Below are 25986 nucleotides of genomic sequence, written 5' to 3' on the forward strand. Positions count from 1 at the left end.
GCAGTTCCAGATTTTTCTTGGCTTTTAAGTGACATTTCCATCGTGGCCACCCAGCACTGACCGTCATTACCACAGAAACTGCCTTTTAGCAGAAAGCTACCAAACATTTACTTTGAACTCCAGGACAAGACTTCAAATTACCTGGAAGAATTCTGTTGTTCCAAAATACGCTGTTGAGCTTCCCAGTTTGCTTTCTCATCCTCAAACTGGCGACGCTTTTCCTCTAATTCTTTGTGTTGTGCCTCCAAATTCTTTTTCATTTGCTCGTGGCGTCGCTGCAGCTATAGAAAAAGTTATGAACAGTCAGTAAGTGCAGAAAACACAGCAACTTCTGGAGCTGTAGTAACAAACATCAGTACGATACTAATGCAAGGAAATAGAGGATTATGTTTTCTCTTCAGAGAAAGTAACTCTTAGACCAAAACCTCTAAGGTTATAGGCACTGCCAATAACAGAAATAAAAGGGTATTAATCCCACAGCCTCATTTTATACTTAACAGAAAACACCCCAAATGCTGCCCAAGTTACAAGCAGGGAGCTGTAAGCAGCCACATATGGCAAACAAAAGGAAATTCAAGAATAATTCAATATTTGCTGCAAATGTTAAGAAGCAAATTGCAGAGCATCTGAGTATCAGTAATGCATAAATTAGCATCTTTGACTTTGTGCAGGTGAAAAAAACCCCAAACGTTGATTTCATCCTATAATATTAACTATATTAGGGATCTGTTTGAAAAAATATTAAGTAGATTAATTTATTCACTAAAGAAATTACTATTGGTATTACTGAATACTAATAATACAAGTAACATACTAATAAGAATACATTGCCAGAACAGTGTAAGTCTCTTCTGCAAGTTGATGGGACAGATGACAATCAAATATGTTGTATGTGAGAATGGATCTGTGTGTATGTGTGAACCACTGTAAGTGATTCCTTTTGTGCGGTGTAACATGTTTCTGAATTGGGTTAAACAAAACTCCCTCTTTCTTTACTCTCTTGCAAATTCCTCTCTTACGCAAACCCTTCAAAACATATTTCCTTTTACAGATTTTTTTTTTTTAAATGCTTTATACTCAGCAGTGCTTATTGTCTACTTTTCTACATTTAGAGAAATACAACAGAAGTTTGAAGTCATGAATGGTGAAGAAAAAAAAAAAAGCACTGCATGAACATTTAAAAACTAGCATCACAGGATGCGCTCAGTCAAAAAGTCATGAAGTATTACATGCAAAACAAGATAGGTTTCTGTTTGGTTTTCATATTACAAGTAGAGTGTGAAGGCCAGAAATATAAATGGGTTCAAAAAGATGAGAGAGAGAAAATGAGGAAGGATAAATCCAGTGACTAATTAAACACAGTGATCCAGATAAAATGCTTAGCTTTAAAACCCTCAAATTGCTGAATGGTGTATATTAGCATTTATGCCCTTATCTATATGTTTCTTCAAAAGAAAAAAGTCTGGATTGATACTTTTTTTTTTTCCTCTCATCCAGTATGTCTTGCCTCCTTATAATGCCCAGGCTGCCAAGCATTTCAACATTTCAACCATCCTTCCAAGTTCCCTCACTTTCCCTCAGATCTGGAGCCAAACTTTCCTTCAGGAACTTTGACAGTTTTGAACTTCTCTATTAGGCTTCTTATGGGAAGCTGCCTTTTCAAAATTTAAAATTAATTTTCCAGTTAAATATAATTTTACAATAGTCTCTTAGAAAGATCACTCTAGTTGCTTGAAGGCCATAAAAACAGTTTCACTGTGAGGACTTAACCTGGAGATGACAAATTAAATTTATGTACATTCAAATGACATCAAAATGCTGACAACATATCCCTGTCTCTTCCTTAGTCTTGTAATTCTCATTTAGATGGTTTCTTACAGACATTGTATCTAACTTGTAAAATGATTTTTTAATACGCAAAGCAAATTATCATTACTACATTAGCTTGTGTAAACCATTAAAGTCTGCAGAAGTTTTTAACGCACATGGAAGAAAACATGCATAAAATATTCCAAAGAAGAGGGAGAAAAAGAGGGTAAGAAAGTTAAGGAGTATTCTAACATACTGTGAAAATAAAATGAAAATGCATGAGAACATTAAAATTATGTTTTAAGTTTGGGCGTACACCATTTCAGCAAAGACAACAAGCTGAGAAAGAATAACCGTGTTGTCCTTAAACGTAAAATCTAACTATGGAATCAAATTATAGACAGAGGTTATGTTGCAAAGTCTTGGCAAAAGGAACCATCTCTACACTTGTTCAGCCTCAAGCATATTGGCGTTTAAGACACTTCGATTACCTCAGCCTCGGAGTCCTTCAGTTTCTGAACTTTTTCTTTGACTTTCATCTCAAACACCTGTTCCATTTCCATTTCCATTTTTTTCATTTTGGCTACATGCTCCCTCCTTTCCTCCTCCATCTGTGCCAACGGGCTCCTGCCATAAATCCAGAAAAAGAAGTTAGCTAGTTAGAACTTTTTTTCCTGTCTGTTACATTAGGGCATCTGTAAAAAACAAGATAAAAATGCTGAAGCATTAAGATAAATAACATTGCTGTGTGCACTGCTAGCTTAAATTCAATTTGCATTATTATATTAACTGTTTAGTTAAGCTTTCCTCCAAAAGACACTTTATACAATATATTTTCCTCCCCCACAACTGATTTACATTACATTTAGGGTAACAGAACTCTTGAATTTATATCTTTAGGAGAACCTGGTAGTGGGAAGACAGGAAACCAAAAGTTACCAAAAAAAAAAAGTTAGCATCTTCCAAGTGATCTTCAGGCATCTTTCCTTTCCTTTCAAATATATACAAAAATCAATGGACATAATAAAAATTTTAAGAGCACTGTAGAAAAAGTGTCCCATTTCCTCTAAATCTTCACTGTTTAAAGTGAGTCCAAAGAGTAAGTTAACATTACAACTGTGTTGAACACTGTGGTCATGCTTTTGAAGAGATAGCAACTTTGCAAAAAACAGATTCAGGAACTGAATATCAGTACTGCACGGAAGTGTTAGTTGGAAGACTTTCCTTTAGAAAGCTATTGATAAACTTAATGTACATTATTTTTATAAGTTAGTTATTTTTTTAAAATATACTTCACGGTTATTCCTTTTCTGGGTTCTGAATTTTCAAAGCTGTATAAGCCTGCTATCTATGTTATGGCGATACAGATTTTAAATAGCAAGTTTCACACTAAATATCTGATAAAACAGGATGATTTTTATCTAGTGATGATTGCTACATAGAGTCATTAAGATTTTTCTATTGTTCAACAACGTAATCAAAACAAATCACTGGCCTCCTTTTTAGGTTTTGAGTATGTATGGCTTAAAATGACAAAGCTTTAACTATCATGTTGTTAACAATGAAGAATTGAATATATCTGGAACTGTTATGGTCAACCAGCAGAGGGTATCTACGGCAATGTCAGCAAAAAGTCACTCAGACCAGCAAATTGTAGAGGTAGCAAGCCTAAGCCCTATCAAAAGTAATTTTGTTTTCATTTTAAAAAAACAAAACAACCAACCAAACAAATAATAATAAAAGACCCTAAAACACCCCTGTTCTGTTGTGATTCAAATAATGCAAATTCTAAAAGGAGAAAAGAATGACTAACTTTCAGTGATGGTTGAGACAATTAGCAATGCCTATTTTGATTCAGCATTTGCTACTCATTCTTAAAGGAACAGAGATATCAAACATAGTTAAGATCTGGTTTGACTGTTAATGGCTCATTTTACCCTTCCTGCTTGCCCATTTTCACCAACTAACCATACAGTGAGAGTAACTGATGTCACATCAACTCAAGACCATATGGACTTTTTCCTCAAACACCAGTATTTTAAGGGTGACAACTGGTGGGGGGCAAGGAGGAGGAAGAAAAAAAAGGCATTTCCATTTTAAAAAAAGAATTAAATTGAATCTGAACGAATAGTTGCAAAGCTTGGACAGGTAAGTAAAATGCTGTATAATATATGGAACTGAAACTGACCCTCAGTCTAATGTTTACTTTAGCCCTTTAGCAACTTTTGTCAAGGAACATAAATAATGGTTAAACCCAGGTGAAAGTACACTAATACACTAAAATAAGAAGAAAAATGAAGGAAGAGGTGAGTAGCAGTACTTGTGGAAACTAACCAGCTGTCAAAACAAGACTATTTTCTTGTTGTTAAAAGTGTACAAGTTCTCAAATGTATCTGCTCTTCAAAAATTAACCTAGGAAGTAGATCTGAATAGTGAGGAATTATTGCTGCAGTTTCTACAGAGTTGAAAACGGAGCAGAACTGTCCTTCTGTTGACAAACTAATAATCTAATGGGGATGTCACGCCAGCTGTATTGCAGCTGTATATTCATTCAGTGGTAAAAATCAGTCTGCACAGAAAATCTGATAAACTAACAAGCAAGCATTTACAGCCCAGAGCTTTACAACCGAGGTCACAACTGGTTTTGTTAGGTCATCAGTATGTGACGTGGGTAAAAACACATCATCTTGTAATTCAGGATACAACTATACAAGGGACTTGAACAAAAAGAGAGCTGAAGGAAGACCACCGAAGACATAACACATTTAATAGTAGGATGTATGTTAAAACAGCCCTCAAAGTTAATTGGCAAAAATAAAAAATTATTCTAGATATGTGCAACGTGGAACCTCTGCGAGCCAGTAATAAGATAAAACCATGGAAAAAGATTAAAGTAACTAATTTCCCAATCCAATGAAGTGCTGTAAATCTACAGATAATGATGAACCTATGGATAGAAACTGGGGGGATTTCCCAATTTATGCACTTCTGCTTGAAGTTTGACCAAATTTGTTTGAGGCTTAGCCAAAAAGTTTCTAAAAGAGAATGGGTTTTTTACAGATATATCTGTCACTGAAAGTATTTCTAAATTCCTACAGTTTACACTAGCACAGCTTTAAAACAACAACAACAAAAAAAACTGCTAGGGAAAAAACCAATGCTAAGAACGGGATGACAGGAAACTTTTAAATTTGAAACATTAAACAGTGAAACTCTTTTTTGTTTTTATAAAATTTTTGTCTTTAAGTTTTTTGGAAAAATTTAAATGACCACTTACATGCCTTCAACTGTGTCAAATCTAAAAAACAAAAAATACAGAGGCTTAGCTTAGCATGCTTAAATAAAACCACAAAATCAAAAAGCAATAATTAAAAAAGTAAAATCATTATTAATAGATTCCTAAAGCTAATTATGTGCTCCCCCAAAAGCAAATTTTTCACAGTAAAAGGAAAGACTTAAAGCTTGTTATATTTATGTGAAATTCAGTTAGTAAATCACTATACCATGTCAATATTAAGGCAGGTTTGATGTGCAGACACTTTCAGGAATACCTTCCCTAGAATATGCATGCTCTTAAAGTGATTTTTAAATATTTTAGTCACATGAACAACCGCTTGCTCTAAACAAATTTTCGGATACCAATGCCATATCGAGGCTTCTGTGTTCATTTAAAAATTGTCACCTAGCAAAGGACATTGTATGAAACCCCCAGGCATGTTCTTGTGCTACAAAAAGAGCACTTGACGTCCGTGGCCAGCAGAGGTCCCGCCGGGGCTGAGCTCAGCTCTGCAGAAGGCTTGCTGCAATGTCACCGCCCCGGAGCGCGATGCTCAACCCGGCCGTGCCTGGCGTTGGTACTTCACTAACACCAGGAGCGGGGGCGGGGGAATGCTGAAAACAAGATGCTCAGATTCAGTCTCACCACAGATTAAGGTGGGCTTAATAACAATTAGAACCGCTCCACACAATTCTCTAAGAATACAGGGAAAGGGAGTTAGAAGCTGTCTAAGCTAAGTGATTAGAACGACCTGTGAGTTGTGTATTTTGTTACCGGGTGACAGACAGGTTATTGGACAGAGCAGTAGATGGATAAGGCTCATTTTACAGCATACGATACGACTTTCAATAAAGTAAGGTTTTACTTTTAAACTGACTGAAGATAGCAGCTTCATACAGCAAATGGAAAAGATTTTTCACATTAAAAATTTTAAATTTCAGAGCGAATGCCAATTTTCTCACACGTCACACGGTACACACGTGTGAAATTACAATTACCACAGAGTTTGAAGAGACAAGTTATCCATATATGTGAAGACTACCCTTGCCATTTGATTTTTCTAATGGCTGGGATGATGTTGAAAATTTGAAGAAATCAGACGCTAAACCTAAAATACAAAAAGGCTACATAATCACCGAAAATACATGCTTTGGATTGCTCTTCGGTCAACGAGTTACTTGTAGAACAGTCATTTAGAGTTTCACCAAATCAAAGGAGACAAATCAGAGAAAATTATCAACTGCACAGAAGAAATTGCTTCACTTCATCTGCCCAGCATTAGTAAAACTTGTAGCACATACTTCCATTTTTCTTTCACATTTGCATGTTAACAGTATGAAAAACAAAGATCTGCGAAGGTCATAAAAATACAGCTGTTTTAAAGGTGCAAAAAGTCAGTCCAGTCTCCAACAGCTGCCAGTAGGAGATACTTTTGGAGAAGCGCAAAAACCGCTGCATGTACGTCTCTTATGTCTAACCTCCCATCTTAGAGAACAGCAGCGAAGTAGTTTCCAGAGCCAGAGGTTGTGTCCGTGCTTAACAGTACGCTTGCAATACCACCAGACAGCATCAGAGCACGTCTCCATTCTCATATGGAGATACAGGATCTGCCTCTTGTGAAAGAATCAGATTTCCAGAGGACAAGTCAAATATTGCTCCATTTGAGACACAGACGCTTCTTTCAAAAGGCAAGCAGGCAAGCATAAATCTCCTAAGGGGATGCATGGATAAACTGTTAATATCTGTTCGTCCCCCTTTCAATTAATTCCCAGGAAGCCACATTGTTATTAGGAAAATTCTTTCTATGCTGCTTCAACTATGCTAGATCCAACACAATGAGAACACACTGAAGCCAAAAAAGCATGTTAAAGCTTAAAAAACAATGCTGCAACTCAACATTTGGATAAGGTAACAAGACAAGAATAGCATCAGCTGCTTCATAACCAATATATGCATTTAAGAATTGTACTTAAAGTCACCCTGTGTTTGAAGGAACAAACTAAGGAAAGGTTCAAAATATTTCTTACAAGTTTGCAATAGATTTCGCTATCTTTCAAATGGCTGAATCAAACAAACTGCAATCATTTAACAATTCTTCTCTCGAACAAAAGAAAACCTGATGGCTAAAAGCACCAGTTGTATTTATTCTCCTCCAAGATGCAGTACTGCAGTGTTCTGAGAGACATTTCTTATAGAGAAAATTGTTCCAGAAGGCACGTTTGCCTAGAAATATTCAGATGGGACAGCATAGTGATCCGAGATGGCAGGAGATGCAAAAATAAGCATTGCTTCAGAAAGCACAGGAATTCCAGACCCTCTTAGCATAAATTCTAGCTAAAAAGAAAATCTCAGCAAAGCTATCAGCAACTGACTGAGAAGGGCAAATGAAGGACACAAAAAGAGTTTTGAAACATTCTAATAGATACATTTATACAGAAATGCATCTTGTTATGATTGCAATATGGGAATAAAAAATAGATATAAAAAAATCACTGGTTTATTCTTTTACAGAAAAATTCAGCATAACCAGTCCTTAACTGGGGATTAAGTAACAGACCAAGATTGTAGGTGCAAGCTAACACAAACAGCACAAACCAAAAGATAGTGAAAGTGTTATCACTAAAATTCAGATTTTTTTCAAAATCTAAGGAAAACATACTAAGGTTTGGAAAGGTATAAAAACATAGTATTAAACAACACAAAAAAATAAGAACTAAACAACTTCATTTGATATCCATGGAAAAGTTTCACTTTTCAGTACAGTAACAGCAAATAATAATACAGTAAACAGTATAGCAATAGCAAGTCAGAAGTCCTGGAGGAAATGCAGAGTTTTCTTTTCTGTGCTACTAATAATACACTATCACCTCAGCAAAGAGAAAGTTAGCTCCAGATCTTGCACTCAAGTAATTTTCTTCTCTGACGTGCCCACTTACACTGTTTTGTTCTCAAACATGGGAACTACCTTACATCCCCCCCAATCCCCAATTTTTCCACAGCAACTACCTCATCTAGTAATTTTAGTTCTTATGATTCCTCCTCTCCCTCCCATTAACACTGTACCGTTACAAGGAACAGTGTGGCTTGAGAAATGTTTCTCATACTTGCTGTAAGCATTCAGAACCCTCGAGACGCGACTCAGGGACAATATGACGACAACAAACATGACAGTAAGAAGAAGGAACCACTGTGTTATGGATACACGTATTGGAAAACTACCCTTTTTAAGACTTGACCTCACTAAAACCTTACCTAAATTTACATACACATTCGAAGAGTTGATATAACTGACATATACTATTGTATTTTTTGTCAACATCTCGTGTAGGCTCACACTAGACGGAACCAAGTCATGTCCGCTTAAATCATTCCCTCACGGCCACTTTCAAAGCATTAAGGTAGCACAGAATAGACGCTCCTTTAATGAAAAATGGCTTTGTAGCTGTCAAATGGATGGGAATAGCAGATATTTCCATCTAGTTTCAGAGATGTTTTTCAGGAAGAACAGCTGCAATTTGGCAGGTCATTAGTTGAACAGAATAGTACCCTATATTTTGGTTGAGAAAATTGTATTTAAATCTAGTACAAATAAAAGAAATAGTATCACTAATTATTAATTATTTAATCAGTAATTATTGTTGATACAGGAGAAAAATACTTAAGAGTGAGGCTATTCTCAAACAGCATTATACAATGCAGAATAAAGTAGAGCCTACTTTTAAATCTTCCAGTAACTTCATGAGGCTGGCAAACAACTTGCTGTCAGAGGTAATTAAAATGATATATGAGGGTTAAAAAAACAACAAACCAACTGCAACAAAAGACAAAAACCCTCCTTCACTGCAACTCTCCTCTCACAGAAGATAAAGACGTTGCAATAATTTCCCTGCCATGATAAGCAACCGTAGAAGTAGCCAGGGCAGCGTTTCAAAGATGACAGCAGCAGATCTGGATTTTCAAAATTTCAAAAAAAATTTTAATCCTTTCTTCTCAAAAACGTCCCTGACACAAAGTATTGAGCATTCATGCCAAAAGAACCAACAATCCCGAAAGTATATAAACCAAAATAGAAACACTGATGCACAAAAACTTTGCAATAAGTGCCAGTGAAATAAAACTCAAACAAAAATAGTAAATGTTAGATTCAGTCCTGAAGAGAACTCTTACTAAAACCCAGTTATTTAATATGTTCAGTTAAACTAATGTAAGCATTACTGAAATAGAAAAAAAATCAGAAGTAAACAAGAGGTATACAGTGTAAAGACCAGAACTACAGTGAAGAGGCAACTGATGGGAGGATAAATAAAAACAAAACCACTCCCCACAGAAAAAAAACAAAGCCAGAAACCCCACCACACATACACAAAACCAATGAAACACAAACCAGAGCAAAAAGACTAAAGCACAATACAACCTTAACAAGAACTTACTTTGTTAGCTGCCCTTTATTTTTGTTGTTGTCAACACCGTTGTATGTAACAGCTGCCAGTTTTCTGCTTCTGTAGTTCTCATAATGTACGTTATTAGTGACATCCTTCAGGTCCTGCATATGAGTTCTGTCAATAATTGCAATTTATCAGCTTAGTGCACAAATACAAAATACTAACTGAAAAATCAGTCCATGGTAATTTTGCAGATTTACTTAATTTTATAATTATATCCCTTCATTAATGTCCCACTCCCCACAATGTTTCTTTCTTCCACATAAATTACAGCTGTCAAGACAGCAAAGTCACAGAAATACCAGGTTATTCTGCAATGAACTCTCTCAAGTTTGCACCATTCTAGACCTTAATTTACAGGACTCATCTTTGGAAAATTTGACTTCTGTGGATAAACTTGCAAATTTGGAGAACAGATATGAAAAGTGTGTATTACTACTGGAGTAGGTCTGCCAAAGCACATCAGGCAAGAAACAAACAAACAAAACTTCCTAGTTCCTATATTTTAAGTCTGCAAAAGCTAAATGTAAAGTTCAAGACTAAGTTACAAGCACTCATTTCCCATAATAATTTTCCATTGTCAGCCTGGAGAAAAGCAAAGCTTAATGATCAAACTAAGACTTGTTATAGCAGATGTCACTTACTGAACTGCTGTTAAGTATAGGACTCAGTGCCTAACACAACGAAGCACAAGCAGTCTTGCTCTAGACAACTGCAGCACTGACTTTTGTTTTTAAAAAAATACCTACAACTACGTACACATCAGCACTAACAAAGAACTCTGGTTCCTATGGTTTAATCACAATTTTCAAGAACAAGTAATCAGAAAGCAGAGAACTATTTAAAAAAATATCACCACCACCGCTTGCTAAATACGTGGTTAAACAAGATATCACTAAGTGTAAGATATTGTTCACAATTAAAAATATAGGGATTAATATCAACTCACTAGCTCAAATCCTTTATCCTCCAATATACGACTTCAATCTCCTGGACATACCAGAAAACTTCATGTTACCCCCACAGGTTACTTACCTTATCAACATGTTCCTCAGAATTGTGAAATCACAGTGTTCACCATTTTCAACTGCAAAGAGGTAAATTTTTGTTGAGATGCCAACCAAAATACGTGCCCTACATAGAGGTAAGGCTTTTAGATGTCACCCAACTCCTACATTCATTCCAACAACAGATCACTTCCCGCCTTTCCTTACTCAAACAGTACGCGTATTAACAGTAGGACAGCATTAGCAATACATCAATATATCCTACCAGCAGAGTTCCTGTGCTCCCCTAAGCCATATGACAAACCGTACTCCCTACAGCAAAAAAGCTACTGCAACAGAAGCACAGTTTTGCCAGTTTAAGTAACTGTATGGTCCTTTGGAAGCCCTGCCAGCACAGTTGTATAAGGATCAGGCACTAACCAAAGACCTCAGTCTAAATACAGGTCTATCCGAAACCTTTAGAAGACAGACAAGGCAATCTATTTCTCCCTGCCCCACCAAATGAGTTGCCAAGAGTCTTAATTTTTATGTGGATTTAGTCCTTTATTACCTAAGCAAAGGAAGGCTGTATATCTTATTTGATGCATAGGCCTACAGGCCAAAAGAGCACATTGACAGCTGTCATTAGATGTCACCCACTCCACTGTGCCTATCATCCCATTACTGTAGAAGAGGCTGGTACTGAGTGGCATTTCCCAATACATAATGAATTAACACTGGAGAAAAATGTACATCCCTGAACTCTCTGGCATGCAGACAGAGAAGGCAACACACAAAGCTCTTGGCACACGCAAAAGAAAGGCACAAGACAGGTTCCAATATGCCCCTGAAGCAGAGATGGACGTTTTTGTGGGAAGGAAGAAGGAAAACAGGATGAAGGAATTAAAATAACCCAGGTCCAGTGAATCCTACAGAAAAATGAAGCACATATTCTCCCTGTGTGTTCAGCTTGTATCTGCACTCCTGCATTATTTTATCCCATGGTTTTACACAAACTGTTAAGTGGTGCTGTTCAAGATAGTACATGAAGTCATACTCTCAAAAAAGTATCATCTCTGACTATTCTGTCCTTAGCTGGCAGACTCAAAGCCATTTAAAGAGGCTCCTTTTCGTTAGGCTAGTTCTTCCCTTCCAAAAATTATACAATCAATGAGTGTAAAACACAAAGTTTGTTTTAAAATGAAGAAAAGCAGCAGCATTTTGTACATCTCCAAATGCTAATGCAATAGCCTTAAATAAAGCTGGATCCTCTCTGGTGCAGCTGGTTTTTACTTTCTGCCAAACCTCATTTCCTGCCAGACATGCACTTCAAAGTGCTACAGCATTTCTCTCTAAAGTATTGGTCCATACTCTGCCTGTTGGTTGGATTTTTTTGGGTCTATTTTACACTGCATCAGATGTACAGTCCCTTGTTCTTGGAAGGCAGAAATAGCAAGAAAAAAAAAATCTTCCCTTTATTCAATACATGCACACTGTAAGGAAAAAGTTCAATGATCATGCAAAACCAGTTTAATAGTGAGTTTCACTATACAGCATGGTGCAAGGTATGCCATGTGCCATTTTGAAATAAGTGAATAGTATTAAAGCACAGGCAATGGCTGCCTGCAGAACATACAGTTATCTTCAAGCTTCTCTAACAGTGGAAAGTAAATTTAAAATGAGTAATAATAATTTAAGCAAACCCACACCACCAAACATGGAAAAAAAACAACTATCAGAAGTATTCAATTAATTACCAGGTACCTTCCTGTTGCTACACTCCAGCAATTAAGACTCAGATGTTTGGGGAAAAAAACAAATTCTTCCAGACACTTTAAATAGTCAAGCTGATCAAATTAACATTTATAATGCGAATACTTTAGAAAGAGGAATCAAAAAATATGTAGGTTTTGCATGAAGAAAATTAAAATAAGAATGCTAACAAACTGTTGTAATTTAAGTCTCATTGTTAACTGCAGTTAAGTTACTACAGGTTTTACAATTCCCCACTGAGGCTTTAACAGGAATCTGTTTGCAAAGTTACATGTTGCTGAACCTTTACCTTGTTCCAAGTCTGTCACAACAATAAATGTATATTCAATAATTTCCAGACCAAAGCACATTGAAATTAAGCACATCAAACATTTCAAATACAGACTAATGTCTAGTAAGTTTGAAATAGATAACAAAAAAAATCATGAGAAAGCCTTACCTTCTGCAACACCCCACGGGTACTGCCTTCCTCTAACTCTCTTGCCATTGACTTCAATGATCGTATTACTACCTACCACAGCAAGAGGTAAACGGTCCTACAAGATAAAGTATTACTTTAAAAAAATCAAAATTTCTATTGCCAAAAGATACTGAAAGCATGCCTATGTATAAACTTGATGTAAGCTAGTTTGGCACTATAACACAGCTTACCCGAAGTGCAATAATTATGTTTACTGACCTCTGCCTAGTGAAATGACAAATATACACATACACATCTCTCAAATTCCTTACACTGTTGTATTCTGTAAATCTAGTTAAGAAACAGACATTACTGTTATTTAGTAAACTAGGCAGCAGGCAAACCATTTCCTATTTACTCAACTGCACAGTAATTATTTACCAATTCATATCCTCACTGGCTACAAGGCCTGTTACTTTGACTGGGTCTTGTACCCAGTTTTTCAAAGGTTTGGCAAAGAACTACTTGAAATTCTTGTTTTCAGCTGAACCAAAAATCTCTTCAGTGTAACAAGCAACAAAGAGGCCAAGAGCAGCATCACGCTGCTGAAAGGAACAGTGTACAAAGATAAGTATTTTGGACTTTTGTCCTTGCTTTTATCCTGCTCTTCTCCTTTAGGCTTAGCCCCAGAATATCTTTCATTTGTGCTATTTGTGTTTATCTATCCTAGGTGACTTCCACAGTAACAAAAAAATTTGAAAGCCTTTATAGGCTGTTAAAGATACTGAACAAACAGAAGCAAGGCTCAAGAAACATATACAAGATGGACTCCAACATAAAAGAACAAACCAAAACCACAAGTAAACAAAGAAAAAGCCTTTCAACAGCCTGACAGTCCTTTTGATTTTCTTTAGTCATTTGTCTCTATTAAGGTTTCAGTATATCAATTAGTCAGACAGCTATTAACTGTAATACAGACACACTGTGCCACTGCACACCTCTGCCTGAAAGACAGCTCTTGCCTCCTTCAAAGCTCAGAATCAAACAAAATGTGGTAGGTGGAGAAAAGTCAAATAGGGATGAAATAAAAAGAAAGTGGTCTTAAGAGTTTATTAAATGAACATGTGATCTAGTGCTCTTATTCTGAAGTTTAGCCATTAAAGGACTTAAGTCATCCAAGAGTGTCATTCATTGCCTCTGCTGAGGAGCAGTGACTCTTAGAACAGGTTTATATCTGATTTTTATCTTCTAAACATTTTGGTGGGCTCTTCAGTAATGACAAAAAGCTTTTACCGTTCTACCACACCCCCCTCCAGTAAGCAGTTTTTCCAAAAAGAATTATTTACCTTTATCTTTTTAACAATCTTATTTTCTTCTTCATCATCTGTTTCTGGAAATTCATATATTTTAATTTTGTGTTCTTGGATTTCTTTCATTATCTAAAAACAAAAATGTTATTTGTTTGAGGAATTCATACTTTGCAGTAACCCTATTTCTTGCTGCAATCTGATTCTCCCTCCTTTTGTTTGATATGAAAGACCCTTGCATATTAAGGTGACTGAGTTATATCACAAAACTTGCACATGTTTAACACCATCAGGTGACCCCAAGGGATTTATTGGCATGACTACCTCTCCTTAACCAGGAGAAGACAGGATCAGAGCCAGAGCCCCACAGCTAACAGAACACTATCCATCAATACAGCAAAAATGAACATCAGTTTCCTGCAGCAGGGCAAGCAGACATTTACACTAATGGGAATTCTACCTGCACACAGAAAACCTAATACAATACAGCTTAAATTCTCTAGCTAGTTGTGTAACTGAGTCCCTTAAAAAAAAAATTTGAATAGATAACTGCAGACATGCTTCAGCCCTTGGAGTTCTCACAATAGCTACTGCTGTCACTCCTATTCTTTTCCATTTCTAGCTCACCTGAGCATCAGTTGCTTCAAGCAGAATCACCTGCCCATTTTAATAGAGCTTGTGACTGATGGACTGACTCTAGCAGTTAGCTGTGTTGAAAAGTATTTGCAAGCAATAATGAAAACTTAAGAATAACTGACAGCGTCATCAAAAATGAGACTGTGCTGTTTTGGTGCTTGATTTGCCTGAAGGCTATTTTCAAAAACAAGCTGATTAGTTTTCCAGAATTTTAAAACGGAAAAGTATTAGACCATTAAGCCAACAGCTACACTGCAGAGCCTTGGGGAATATTTCTGGTTCATGGGTTTGCACTCTTATAAGAATGTAAGTTCCCAATTCACATAAGGACTTATTTTCATTTGGGAAAGTCTCCCCTATTTAACACCAACTCACTGATAAAGCTGCTTATATATTAAGAAATATTCTGCGTTCTACCATTTTCTCCCTTCTTTACATAAAAAGGCCTCCTAAAATGCAACCAAAACAGACTTCAGGACTACAGCACCTTGCTTAAGCTCCTCCAAGGAAGAAAATGTCCTTCCATTTTCAGTCTTAGATCAAGAGTATTGCACACAACATCTCTTAATACCAACTTCTTTTCAGACCCTGTATTCTTCTAAGCTAGGACTGAACACAGTTCAATAAAACAAACTTCATGCCTTGTCTTGTCCTTTTCTGGGTCCTCCTTATCCTCCTCATACAATACAACAAAGCCTAAATGTTCTACTCTGTTCATGTAGTTGAAATAAAACATAAACCACTTGGAGACAGTAATACCAAATTTTTTCTACAAAAGAAATTTTATCAGTTGTATCAATGTTAGCATTGTATCACCGTCTTTAAAATACATTACCGCAGCCCAAGACTGAGCAACAGGCATACTGATTCTGATCTAATACCTGAGGCATCTTTAATAAATATAGCGCATCAACACAAAAGTGAATACCACAATACAATCAATACTACTGTGATACTGTTAAATAGCTTTTTTTTTTTTAAATCTTTTCAAGCACACAACTTCTGTTTGGCACCTAAATCTTGAAAGCTCCCTTCCTCCCTGACTGATTTTTATCTCAGCAGTGAATTATTTCACCTGCCAAGAAACATACTAGACTTGAAACCTCTCCCCCTGAGGATAGAAACAAGATTATTTCACCAAGAAATATAATTAAATCTAGATATATAAATTACTTAGCTTTGCTGTCTCAAGTTGTTGCTTCAGGGTTTAAACTTCATATGCAAGAAGTTAAATCTCACCATTTCCATAGGGGCCTACTTACTAAATTACCCCATGTTGTAAATATTAATCTTTCAGCTCACCTGTTTTTTAAACTGTTGGCATTCCTCAGGTGTAAGTGTGTCTGCTTTGGCAATAAGTGGAATGATATTCACTTTTTCATGCAGGCGCTTCATAAACTCTATATCCAAAGGCTTAAGTCTGAAAGACAGCATTAGAGCTTCGCAATTTATATTAATTAAACAAGAATGTACAAATGATTTGAGATTTGTCCTGACAACTACCCTTAAGACACTGATTTGTGAGCGACAGATGCTTGAATGAAATTCAGAAGGCTACCTGCGACTGCTATAGGAAATCCCCCAGAACTGTGCAAGCCCAGAGGGTAAGTCGTAAATTAATATTGCTAGAAGTCATGAGACCACTGCTAGCTGAAATTACACTCATTTAAGCAAGTAATAAGAACTCTCCTATGAAGGTAGTAAAGCTTGTGTCATTAGCTGGAAGACAGTCCCACTTAAAGCCTGGCTGGTAAGAGCTTACAGTTGTGAATGATGCTCTGTTCACATATGCAGTTTCAGTTTCTGGAAGTAATGTTTATTTGTATGCTTCTTCCTGAAAGTGGGCTCTGAGGTTTTGGGGTTTTTACTGTCTTTAGCAATCTAGTATATAAACTCTGTGGCCTATGTACAAATGAAGTAGAAATATCTAATCTGTAAATCGCTACGTATAACAATAAAAACATTATGAAAGTGGGTGACTGACATAAAAACTAAACCACCCACCATATGGGTATATAAAACCATTGACGTGGATCAAAGTGGTCAATATTTCCTGCTTGATAAAGTAAAGCCACAGAGGCCGTGATGCATTAATGCTTCAGAATTTCAGCGTTTAGTCAGGCTTAAAGGAGTCATTTAAAGGACTCAAGATTATTTCTCTTCATATAAAAGAAATTAGGATTAGGAACATTAAAACCAGATTCAGTTGGTACTCAAATTTAGCTTCTTTTCCAAACTATATGTAAAAGAATAAATAAAGTGTTAAAGAATATACACTTTAACATTTCTACCTGTCACTGAATTTCTCAGCTTCTCAACATGTTTCTGTTAATCTAGATGTGCATTAATGTTATTTACTTAAGAGCACTGGTTTAACTATCTATCCATCTCAATACGCTTTCCCTCTCCTCACTCCAAAAAGCTACCCAGGGCAACACCAGCTGCCGGGCAGTTGCCAAAGCAGAACGTCCAGAATGACGACAGGGCTCACCTCAAGGTCTTCAGCTGACAGTGTAGACTGAAGCAGGAAGCCTTTACATGAGGAGCCTAGCGTTGCAGAAAGGCTGCACATTATCACCCCATTCCCTTACCTGCAAGGCTCCTCCAGCCCCTTCACTCTCTCCCCGTAACCACCCCCATACCAACTAACTTATCGATTCAGATGTTTATGTGGATACCAGCTAAAAACAATGGGATGCGTTAAATTGAAGGACCTAACCTGCATAATTTTCTTCTTTATAGATTGCAAAAAGTAGGCTTTTGTGAATGTATGAAGTTATAAGGACAAATGAAGTAAGTACACCTACAAATGGCTTTAATTCAATGTAAACACTATCATGCATTAAAAGCAAAGAGTACATTACTCGATGGGTTGCATGTGCTGTTGGAAACATGACTGAAGACTGCACCACTACAAAAAACAGGTAGGAAGCAAGCAATGCCCCTTCAGAGAAGACAGGATCTTAAGAAGAAATGAATGCTAACAGCAGCACCCATTTTTTCTGTGCTTCATTAATTTCCTTTAATTAGATGACAATTCCAAGCATTTACTCCAGTAACTGAAAAACATTATGCAAACCCAGCTCAACTTTACAGGCCCCCACAAGAATAACATGAAATACCCGTGCAAGGAACAAATTTTTCCAGCTTTTTAGCCTCACAAATTTAGTGACCAAAACTTAATTTAACTGAAGTATTACCTTTATTTTTCCTTACAATTTGCACCTCCCAATAGTTTAGAAACTTTAAATGGGTAAGAGAGAAGTGTGGAGGGAAGACAAAGGTTTTTTTGAAAAAGCTCAAAAAAGATTGACTAACACAAAGAACTGATCATCTTCCCTTTATTTAGATAATATTTTGATTTTGTACACTAGTAAAACAGTGTATGCCAAGGATTTAAAGCGTTTGCATTTAAAAATTGACATGCATGCTGAGCAAAACTGACATTACAAACATGCATGTTGAACAACAACAAAAGATGTTTCATTAAGGCAAGTCTAGAAGAACAACTCTTCTCCACCCCTCAGTACTCCTTTCCAAATTTGGAACATCTCTGTCTAGCTCAAAATGATTAGAACCATTCCAACACTAGCTACAGAAACTGAGCATAATAGCTGGCATTTTTCACTGCCTGAGGAATATTCCTCAAAATTCCTTCATCGCTCTCTTCAAGTTTTACTACTTTTGACACATACAGTAGCATAGGCTACTTCTCTTCCTTCTGGTTTTGAAGGTATAACTTAAGAGTCTGACAAATTTGATCAGCTAGACAATGGTTGCTTAACATCTTATCAATTTCAGACACAATCAACCTGCATCTAATACACCCTGGAAATGCAGTTCTCTCTCTCTACCACTAGATAGAAGTCTGATCAAGTTAAAAACTAAGCAGGGGTGGAAGATTGCATAATAATTGAAAAAAAAAAAACCATAATGCCTATATTGGAATTATCACTAGACAAAAGATTACACCCCAGGTGAATTAAAGCGTGCAGGAAACTTCCCATCTTCAATTTATCATTAAAGTCAAAGGGAAGGAGGAAGAATGGAAAGGAAAAATCCTGTTGCTTCAAGTGTGAACCAGTTTCTCCTCCTGATCTGAACAAAAGATATAGATCACAAACATACATGGCACTTGCGAACACCTCTGTAATTTTAATTGTTCTAGTACTATTTTCCTTGTCAGATAATTGATGTGCAATCATGTTTTCTCGTATTCTAATTTATGCTTGTCTGGCTTGCTGATGTTTGACAAGCCAAAGCAAGCTCATCTTTGAAATTAAGGATGGCCTACAGGCCATTAAGAAAATTCTGTTTGGAACTTTATATAACTAAGAGTGCCAAATTTGGATGTTTATCCAAGATAAAAGACAGAGAAAGAAAATACAATATACACTAATACGAACCCATGTCCTGAAGGAGCAATGAAGTATAAACAACACTGCACTCTATTATCTGGCATCTGACGTCTGTTCACTCGAGATTCTGCATTCAGGTAGTCCTCAAATTTACTGTCAATGTAGTCGATAACTGGCTGCCAACTGCAGAGGTTACATGAATAAAAACCTGTAAGTTATATCATTTACGTAAAAAAGTCTGTCTTTGCTAAGAAATAGATGTACACTATTTCCCCATGGCTTGCCTTTTTTTTTTTTTTTTTTTTTTTTTTTTTTTTAATTAAGACATTCCAACACAGCACATTTTAAGTGACCAGCTCCTCAACATACATCCAAGTTACATAGCTCTGGAGATACAATCTGTAAATTCACTGAAAAACCCTTTCAAACATAATTACCTTCATTATAATAGCATTAAATAGAACACTTAAGAACAGTAGCCAAAGGAATTCGCTTTACTGGTCACATCTTGTGACAGTACAGAAGTTGGTTCTGCACACTGCACAAACTGGATAAAGAGCCAAATGCTCCATTTACTTTAAAGGGAAAAGCTGACAGCATTTCAATGGAGCTATAAAGGTACTTGGAACTACAGTAGTTAAGGTTTTAAGCTAACTGAAAGAATGTCTTACCAATTACTATTATCCACAGCATCGCCAAATCCTGGTGTGTCAACTATTGTAAGTAGTAACTGAACACCACCCTCCTTGATTAAAACTTTTGACTGCTCAACCTGAAAAATGAATAAGGCAAGATTAAATTTTTAGCAATTTTGTCACTCATCATAAACACCGGGAAAAGCAATCCATGAATAAGTCCTCTTACAAAGAATTACTAACTTTTCTGTTTCAGACGAATACTGCATCCATGTTTTGCTTATAAAGTCTCTATAAATTGAAAATCATTAAAGAGAAGAGTCATAATTTAAATAAAGTGATAAAAGAACCCATCTAAGTAAATAGGATACCTTAATATCTTAACTCCTGTCAACAGGAGAAACCCTAACCAACAATACTAATGCCAATATAAAAAATAAAAATATATATATTAAAAATACTTACATTCTGAGATATCCAGACATTCTGATACAGCAGGCATTACACTTTGGAGTAAACTTTGTCACTTCAAAGAAAATGACAATTTTCAAAACTAAACCTCCCCCCAAGCATCTTAGATACTACATTTCTAGTCCTGTTAATGTGTTTTTAAGAATACATTTATTCTTCAGCTAGTATAATGCTTGGGAAAGGAATCATAGAAAGTGATGGTTTCCTGTTACAAACAGATTGATATTGGAAAGTAATATAATCTAGCTGCAATCTGCTGAGCTAGACCTCATGTGACCATAATGGATTTGTTCCTGTTAGCTCAGGTCACTGATGGAAACCTGGCTCAGAAGGCAACTGCATCAGCACAAGGCACGATGTGAGATCTGGGCGTGGGAATGCGTGCCTCAAGTTGTGACCACCCATCGGCAGCACAGCTCAGTCAGCTTGCAGTGAGCATGACGTGTTTAATCTGTTTGATAACATGACACAGACAACTTAGGCTGAACAGCAAACTGACTGCTACCCCTTTCTTTCTGCCAATACCTCCTTAATTATTGGCAATGCCAACGTCAAGCGTATCTGCTTAAGAAAGTGCTGTACAGCACTGTCGTATCAGTGTGATCCACAGTAGCAAGAAATTACAAATTACAAACTCACGTGAGCACGTTGGCTCTTGCCAACTGCTCACACATTTAAACAGTTTTCCCCTGATATTAAGACAATATCTATTAAATCACTAGTGATGCTGTTTTCAAGATATGGATTCAAGAAATGAACAACGGAAGCCATTTATTCAGAGCCACACACGAGTTGGCAGACGTTGATGCCACCTGGTTGCACATTGCTCAACATTTCTTAAGTCTCCTGAACCCTAACTGGAGGGAAAAAAGAAAGTTAAATATAACCAGGCGAACACCCACAAGAACATTCAGTGAAGAGTTATCAAAGTTTCTACTCTGAAAGTAAATCCTATCTGGATGGTCTCTTGACCAGCTCAAGATCTGAGATTGTATCAACGCAGCTCAAGCACTTGCACATCCCTAGTTATATAGGTGAAACAGACACTCTCACAGCCACACCTGAACATTGTTACAAACACTTTGCAATCACTGGTTACGTGATGCAATGTCAATCTACAAGATAAATTAACACTCTACACAAAGTCAAACTAAATACCTCTTGCACAAGCAAAACACTGATTCCAATTCAGGAAAAGAATACACAAAACCACAGAAAGCAGTAACTAACTGCAAAGAAAGCTCCACATTTAATCTCCGAGTATGCAGGATATTATTTTTATCTGCTCAGCACTGGGGATCCTATCTGAGCCAGATCAATCCTTTTTACTGCTAGGTGTCAAAAACCTAACTCAGCTACACTATCGCTGTCCAGAGCATGCAATTGTCACGAGCTGGTTCTTCACATAACAAAAACACAAATACAAAATCAGTAAAGCAGCTTCATAAAACAAAGAGTCCCCAGCCCCAACACTGGTTTACCTAGATGCTAGTCTCACAAGAATCCAGGTTGGGGTGGCCTGGGGTTGGGGTGGACTTCCAGGCCACCCAATTCAAACCCCTACTTGAGCAGGCTTACTGCAAAGGTTAGGAAGGTTTAAAAAAAAAAAAAAAAAAGAAAAAGAAAAAAAAAAGCCCCAGTACACACACAGCCTGAGACACCACCAGGCTGCCTTTTCATTAACTGTGTAACTCCTATCTTTCTGAAAGCATCCAGTCCAAAACCTTGAGAACCTAGGAATACATGCAGTGCTTTAAAAACTTAATTGTGATGAATGTAATTTTTTACCCCTCAAGGGTTCTACAGAGAAATTTTATTGAATGCCACAACGCACGACAGTAATCCCCAGTCACACAGTCTACTCAGCCAAGAGTTTACTACTGTCAAGTTTTAGCACACAGATTAACTTCTGATGCCTTGTATTCTTTTTGCTTTCTTGCATATAGTAACTACAATGCCCTCCTATAACTGAGCTCTTTGCAAGTGTTAAGAAACTCCTAACGCTTTCAAAATATTAGAGATGGTAATGTTACGAGCTGTACTCTTGCCAAGTGCTTACAAGGTATCAGCTTTATTCTCCAGCACAAAAATTCCCAAGGAGAATCTTTAAATTATTAAGTACTCACAGTGGAATGCTTTTACAAAAGCAGCAATTAATAAACCATTATCTTGAGCATGTGTTTATAACAAAGGAAAAGGAAGGTCGGGAGATACTCAGAAATGCCACGCCAAACATTTTTCCTGATTCTGTATGCTTGTAAAATTTAAATGTGGCGAATTTGTGAAGCCACCTTCTGACAAAGGTGCAGTAACTTTTGCCTGCAGTAACTGAATCTCTGCAGACAGTGCTAATACCTTACTGGGTGGTGAGGATTTAAATTTATTCTTACTTTCCATAAATTCATGTAAGTATCTTGCTATCAGAGCAGGGTTTTCAAAATCCTACGGAACAAGAAACATTAGTTGATCAAATTAAATATCCTATGCTTGTGTTGTGGACAATCAGATGATATCCACCGTATATTGTAAGTGGTAGAGACTATTGGTAAGAGATAGTAGGTGAAGAACCTGCCGTAAGGCCTCTGTAAAGTTGCATTTTTCTAGCCTAAATAGATGTGTCCATACATGGTCAAAGGCACAGAAGGCAGCAACATCTGGAAAAGATCCAGAAAAATTACTGTAAAATAGTGTCATTCATAGTTAAGAATCCAACTGCATCCTATCATCTGATTTACAAGTATTCCCAAGGGATTAATAGAAAACATTAGTTCGAGTCCTGGAATTTAAAACGTTTTAATAAAAGTCTCCTCCAAACAGCCATTTTCCCATGCACTCCAGTCAACTGGGTCACACTGATCTCCTTGGCAGTTACAACACAGCATTCACAACATGATGCTTGTTACAGCTTGACTACTTCTAATGGATTAAACAAGCTCTTACCATACTCTAAGATAGTCAAATAATGTTCAGAGAAAATATATTTCATACCCCATCATTTCTGAAGAAGTTTCCTTTAAATTCATCTGACATCAAATCACTTACTACTAACCGTTTTTCTGTTTTCCATTAAATTAATACAAAGGACCTGCCTCACAAAACAACTTGAAACTGCAATTGTTTTCAAGCCCAAACCAGTTTGTATTTATCTATGCGAGATCTTACACAGTTTCTGATCAGTAAGTTATTCTCACCACATAGAAACAGGTGATTACCACCACCAAGACTTTAGAATGCTCTGGTGGCTTGTCTCATCTCTACTCTACAAAACCTTTGGCATCCTCAGCTTAGACAGATTTACACTGGCAAAGAGTACAAATCCCATGTGGATCCAAATAGCAGCTCCCACTGTTGGTTCTTTGATTTAATGCTTGACTGGAATCACCTCCACAACATACACATTTTATGTTTTTATTAAACCCACTAGATTTTCAAGGTTGTAGGGGGAAACAGTTTTATCCTCACTTAGACACTGACAATTAAATAAGACAGTTTCAGTTTCCTTCTTAAAATGCCATGCTTACCGATTTTTCATTCAGCACAAGTAACTGAAAGCAAAGCAACATTGCACTACAAGTATACACAAACAAAAAACCCCTCAGATAAGAGTAAGCAGTAATTTCTTAGTGGAAGGTGGTCTTGAAATGTATTTTATTCAAATCATATTATTTTCTGAGTCATGACAGACCCCAGTACTGAAAGTAGTTTTGGCTAGCTCTTGTCCACCCTCAGGCTTTAGCCCACACAGTGGATGTAGGAAAAAATGCAATGGCTTTTCAGCCAGGGCTCTGTTCAAGCCCTGACCCCCTACCCTACACCTTAAAAAGAAAAAAAGAAAAAAAAATTAAGTGAAGCTTAACAAAAAATATGGGGGTTGTCTTCAACCAGTAGATCAATAAAAATCAAATCACCTCTGAAGAATTCAAAAGGTCAGCATGAACAGATCATCTAACCTTGCCACCTAACAGATGAAAGTAGTTAACTCTGATTCCAGAAGCTATGTGCACAGTTTTAGTTCAATTTTTCTTACACTGATCCACCTTTAGACAGGGCAGCACTGAGTTATCTTTGAAAGATGTCTTGTTATTGTTTTTGTTAGTCTGTATGTAAATTCTTCCCACTTTTCCCAATCTAAAAAATAAAATTAAGTCTTCCAATGACAGGGAATCCAACACATCATTAAGTTATTTAAACTATAATTCAATGAACATAACCTGAATTAGTTTAGCTTCCGCTAAACCAATGTATAATGAACAGTAATGAATGGAATCACACTACATCTCTCTTCCAATAAAAAACAGGTCATCCTCCTACCTAGTTTTCCAACAGGCACTGATTATTTCATATTATTCATATTATACCAGAGCTTAACTATTTGCACACCTTTTCCATCCCACTTAACATCTCTTTGAAACAGGTACATAAATTCCACCTTTCTAATTCAAATAACGGTCCAATGCCCCTGCTAGCAAGTTTTAAGTCATTTTGTCAGAGTTGCTATGCTTTTATATTAAACCAATAAAACAGCTTAATAGACATGACCAAAGCTTAGAGAAATAAGCTCAGAATGTTCAAAAGCTTTCTTCCAAATTAAAGGATTGATATTCCACAGCAAATGCATTTTGTATTAGTATTCAAGATTGATGCTGAGCTGACAAGCAACATCATTTAACCTTCTTAGTATGAGCATAACGTTTTCCTGGCCCAATGGTAATTATTCAATGTTTTGAGATTAGATTAAAAAAGCCTTACCCTAAACCCCTCTAAAAAACACAAACCAAAAGCCCCACAAACCAGTAAGGTCAGTGGATCATAGCACTGGAGCAGTTATTTGATTTCATTGAATAAAACATTTGATTTTACAGCTTCTGTTTAGCACCTCGCATACCCTCCTAACTCAACACAACGCTTATGACCACTCTGTAATTGCAAAATCACTTCAGCCACAGCTGAGGTGGTCTGAGGCTGTCATTTTGCAGCTGGAAGAATTGGGCTGGACAACAGAAGCAATGCTGAGCACCCCCGGTCCTCATCTGTACAAAGTTAGATTATTACAAGCTATATTCATGAAAATCTTAAACAAGTGTCTAACGTGCATCAGCAGAGATGAACAGAGCTTATGCATCCTTATTCAGCTGCTCAGCTGTGGAGGCAGAAAACAGCCCACTGAAATATAATTATTTCCTATGCTACCCACAACATTATTTATTTATTTCTTCCTATTAGGTGTGGAAGGTGTTTCCTATTAGGAAATTTCTTTTTTCCTAATAACATTTTTAATAATACAAAAAGCATGCTCCTTTTCTTGAGAGAAACATATAACTGATCAGTAGCAAATTATTACACAAAATGAATGGATCAACTTCAGTTTTCCAGCCTGACTAAATAATTCTGTTGTATCATGTACTTGCAGGAACATCTTTTTTGCCTAAGCACGGAGTCTAGTACTTAAAAGTCAGCCAGGTTCACCCTAGCCCCTGACAGGTTTCAGAATAACAACTTATAATTAGAAAATGCACGACAAAGGATACAGGCTGCAGAAGACTGGTGGATACTTTCATACCTTATGTCCTTACACTTACGTCAAATCTTTTAACACAGTTTCTAAATGCCTGCCTTAAGCAGTCAAGGGGGTTAGTGCACATCTGTATATTTCTACAGATACACTCAGTATTTTTACTGATAATAAAACATCCCATTTCCAAAGAGAACTGCAGCCATATAAGGTTTCTAAAATACAGGCAGCATGCAAAGTACTTGACTTCAAGGTTCCCACACTTCAACAGACTACCAGTTTCAGAACCTGGAAGTTTTGTATTGCTAAGGTACACTGAAAGACACATTGAGCCTTTCTTGGTGCTTCACATAACTGCTAAACTTACTGGAAATACAGGT

The 25986-nt window shown here is 36.7% G+C and overlaps 1 protein-coding gene across 4 annotated transcripts in view; it reads right to left on the reverse strand.

Annotated features, from left to right (window-relative positions):
* Window positions 1-25986, reverse strand: part of SEPTIN7 (septin 7) — a 61344-nt gene that overhangs the window by 1437 nt on the left and 33921 nt on the right. For 2 of the 4 annotated variants that reach the window (XM_027793582.2, XM_027793580.2), the window contains exons 3-12: window positions 19660-19760; window positions 19037-19171; window positions 15933-16050; window positions 14034-14126; window positions 12727-12823; window positions 10564-10615; window positions 9517-9642; window positions 5087-5107; window positions 2301-2436; window positions 142-281 (exon numbers count right to left, since the gene is read on the reverse strand). In XM_027793582.2, the coding sequence (XP_027649383.1) occupies window positions 142-281; window positions 2301-2436; window positions 5087-5107; window positions 9517-9642; window positions 10564-10615; window positions 12727-12823; window positions 14034-14126; window positions 15933-16050; window positions 19037-19171; window positions 19660-19760 (1019 nt within the window). The remainder of the gene's footprint in view (window positions 1-141; window positions 282-2300; window positions 2437-5086; window positions 5108-9516; window positions 9643-10563; window positions 10616-12726; window positions 12824-14033; window positions 14127-15932; window positions 16051-19036; window positions 19172-19659; window positions 19761-25986) is intronic. The other 2 variants (XM_013303127.3, XM_027793581.2) reach the window with 1 other exon arrangement.

The sequence above is a fragment of the Falco peregrinus genome, chromosome 5 (genome assembly GCF_023634155.1).
Source record: "Falco peregrinus isolate bFalPer1 chromosome 5, bFalPer1.pri, whole genome shotgun sequence".
Classification (NCBI taxonomy): Eukaryota; Metazoa; Chordata; class Aves; order Falconiformes; family Falconidae; genus Falco; species Falco peregrinus.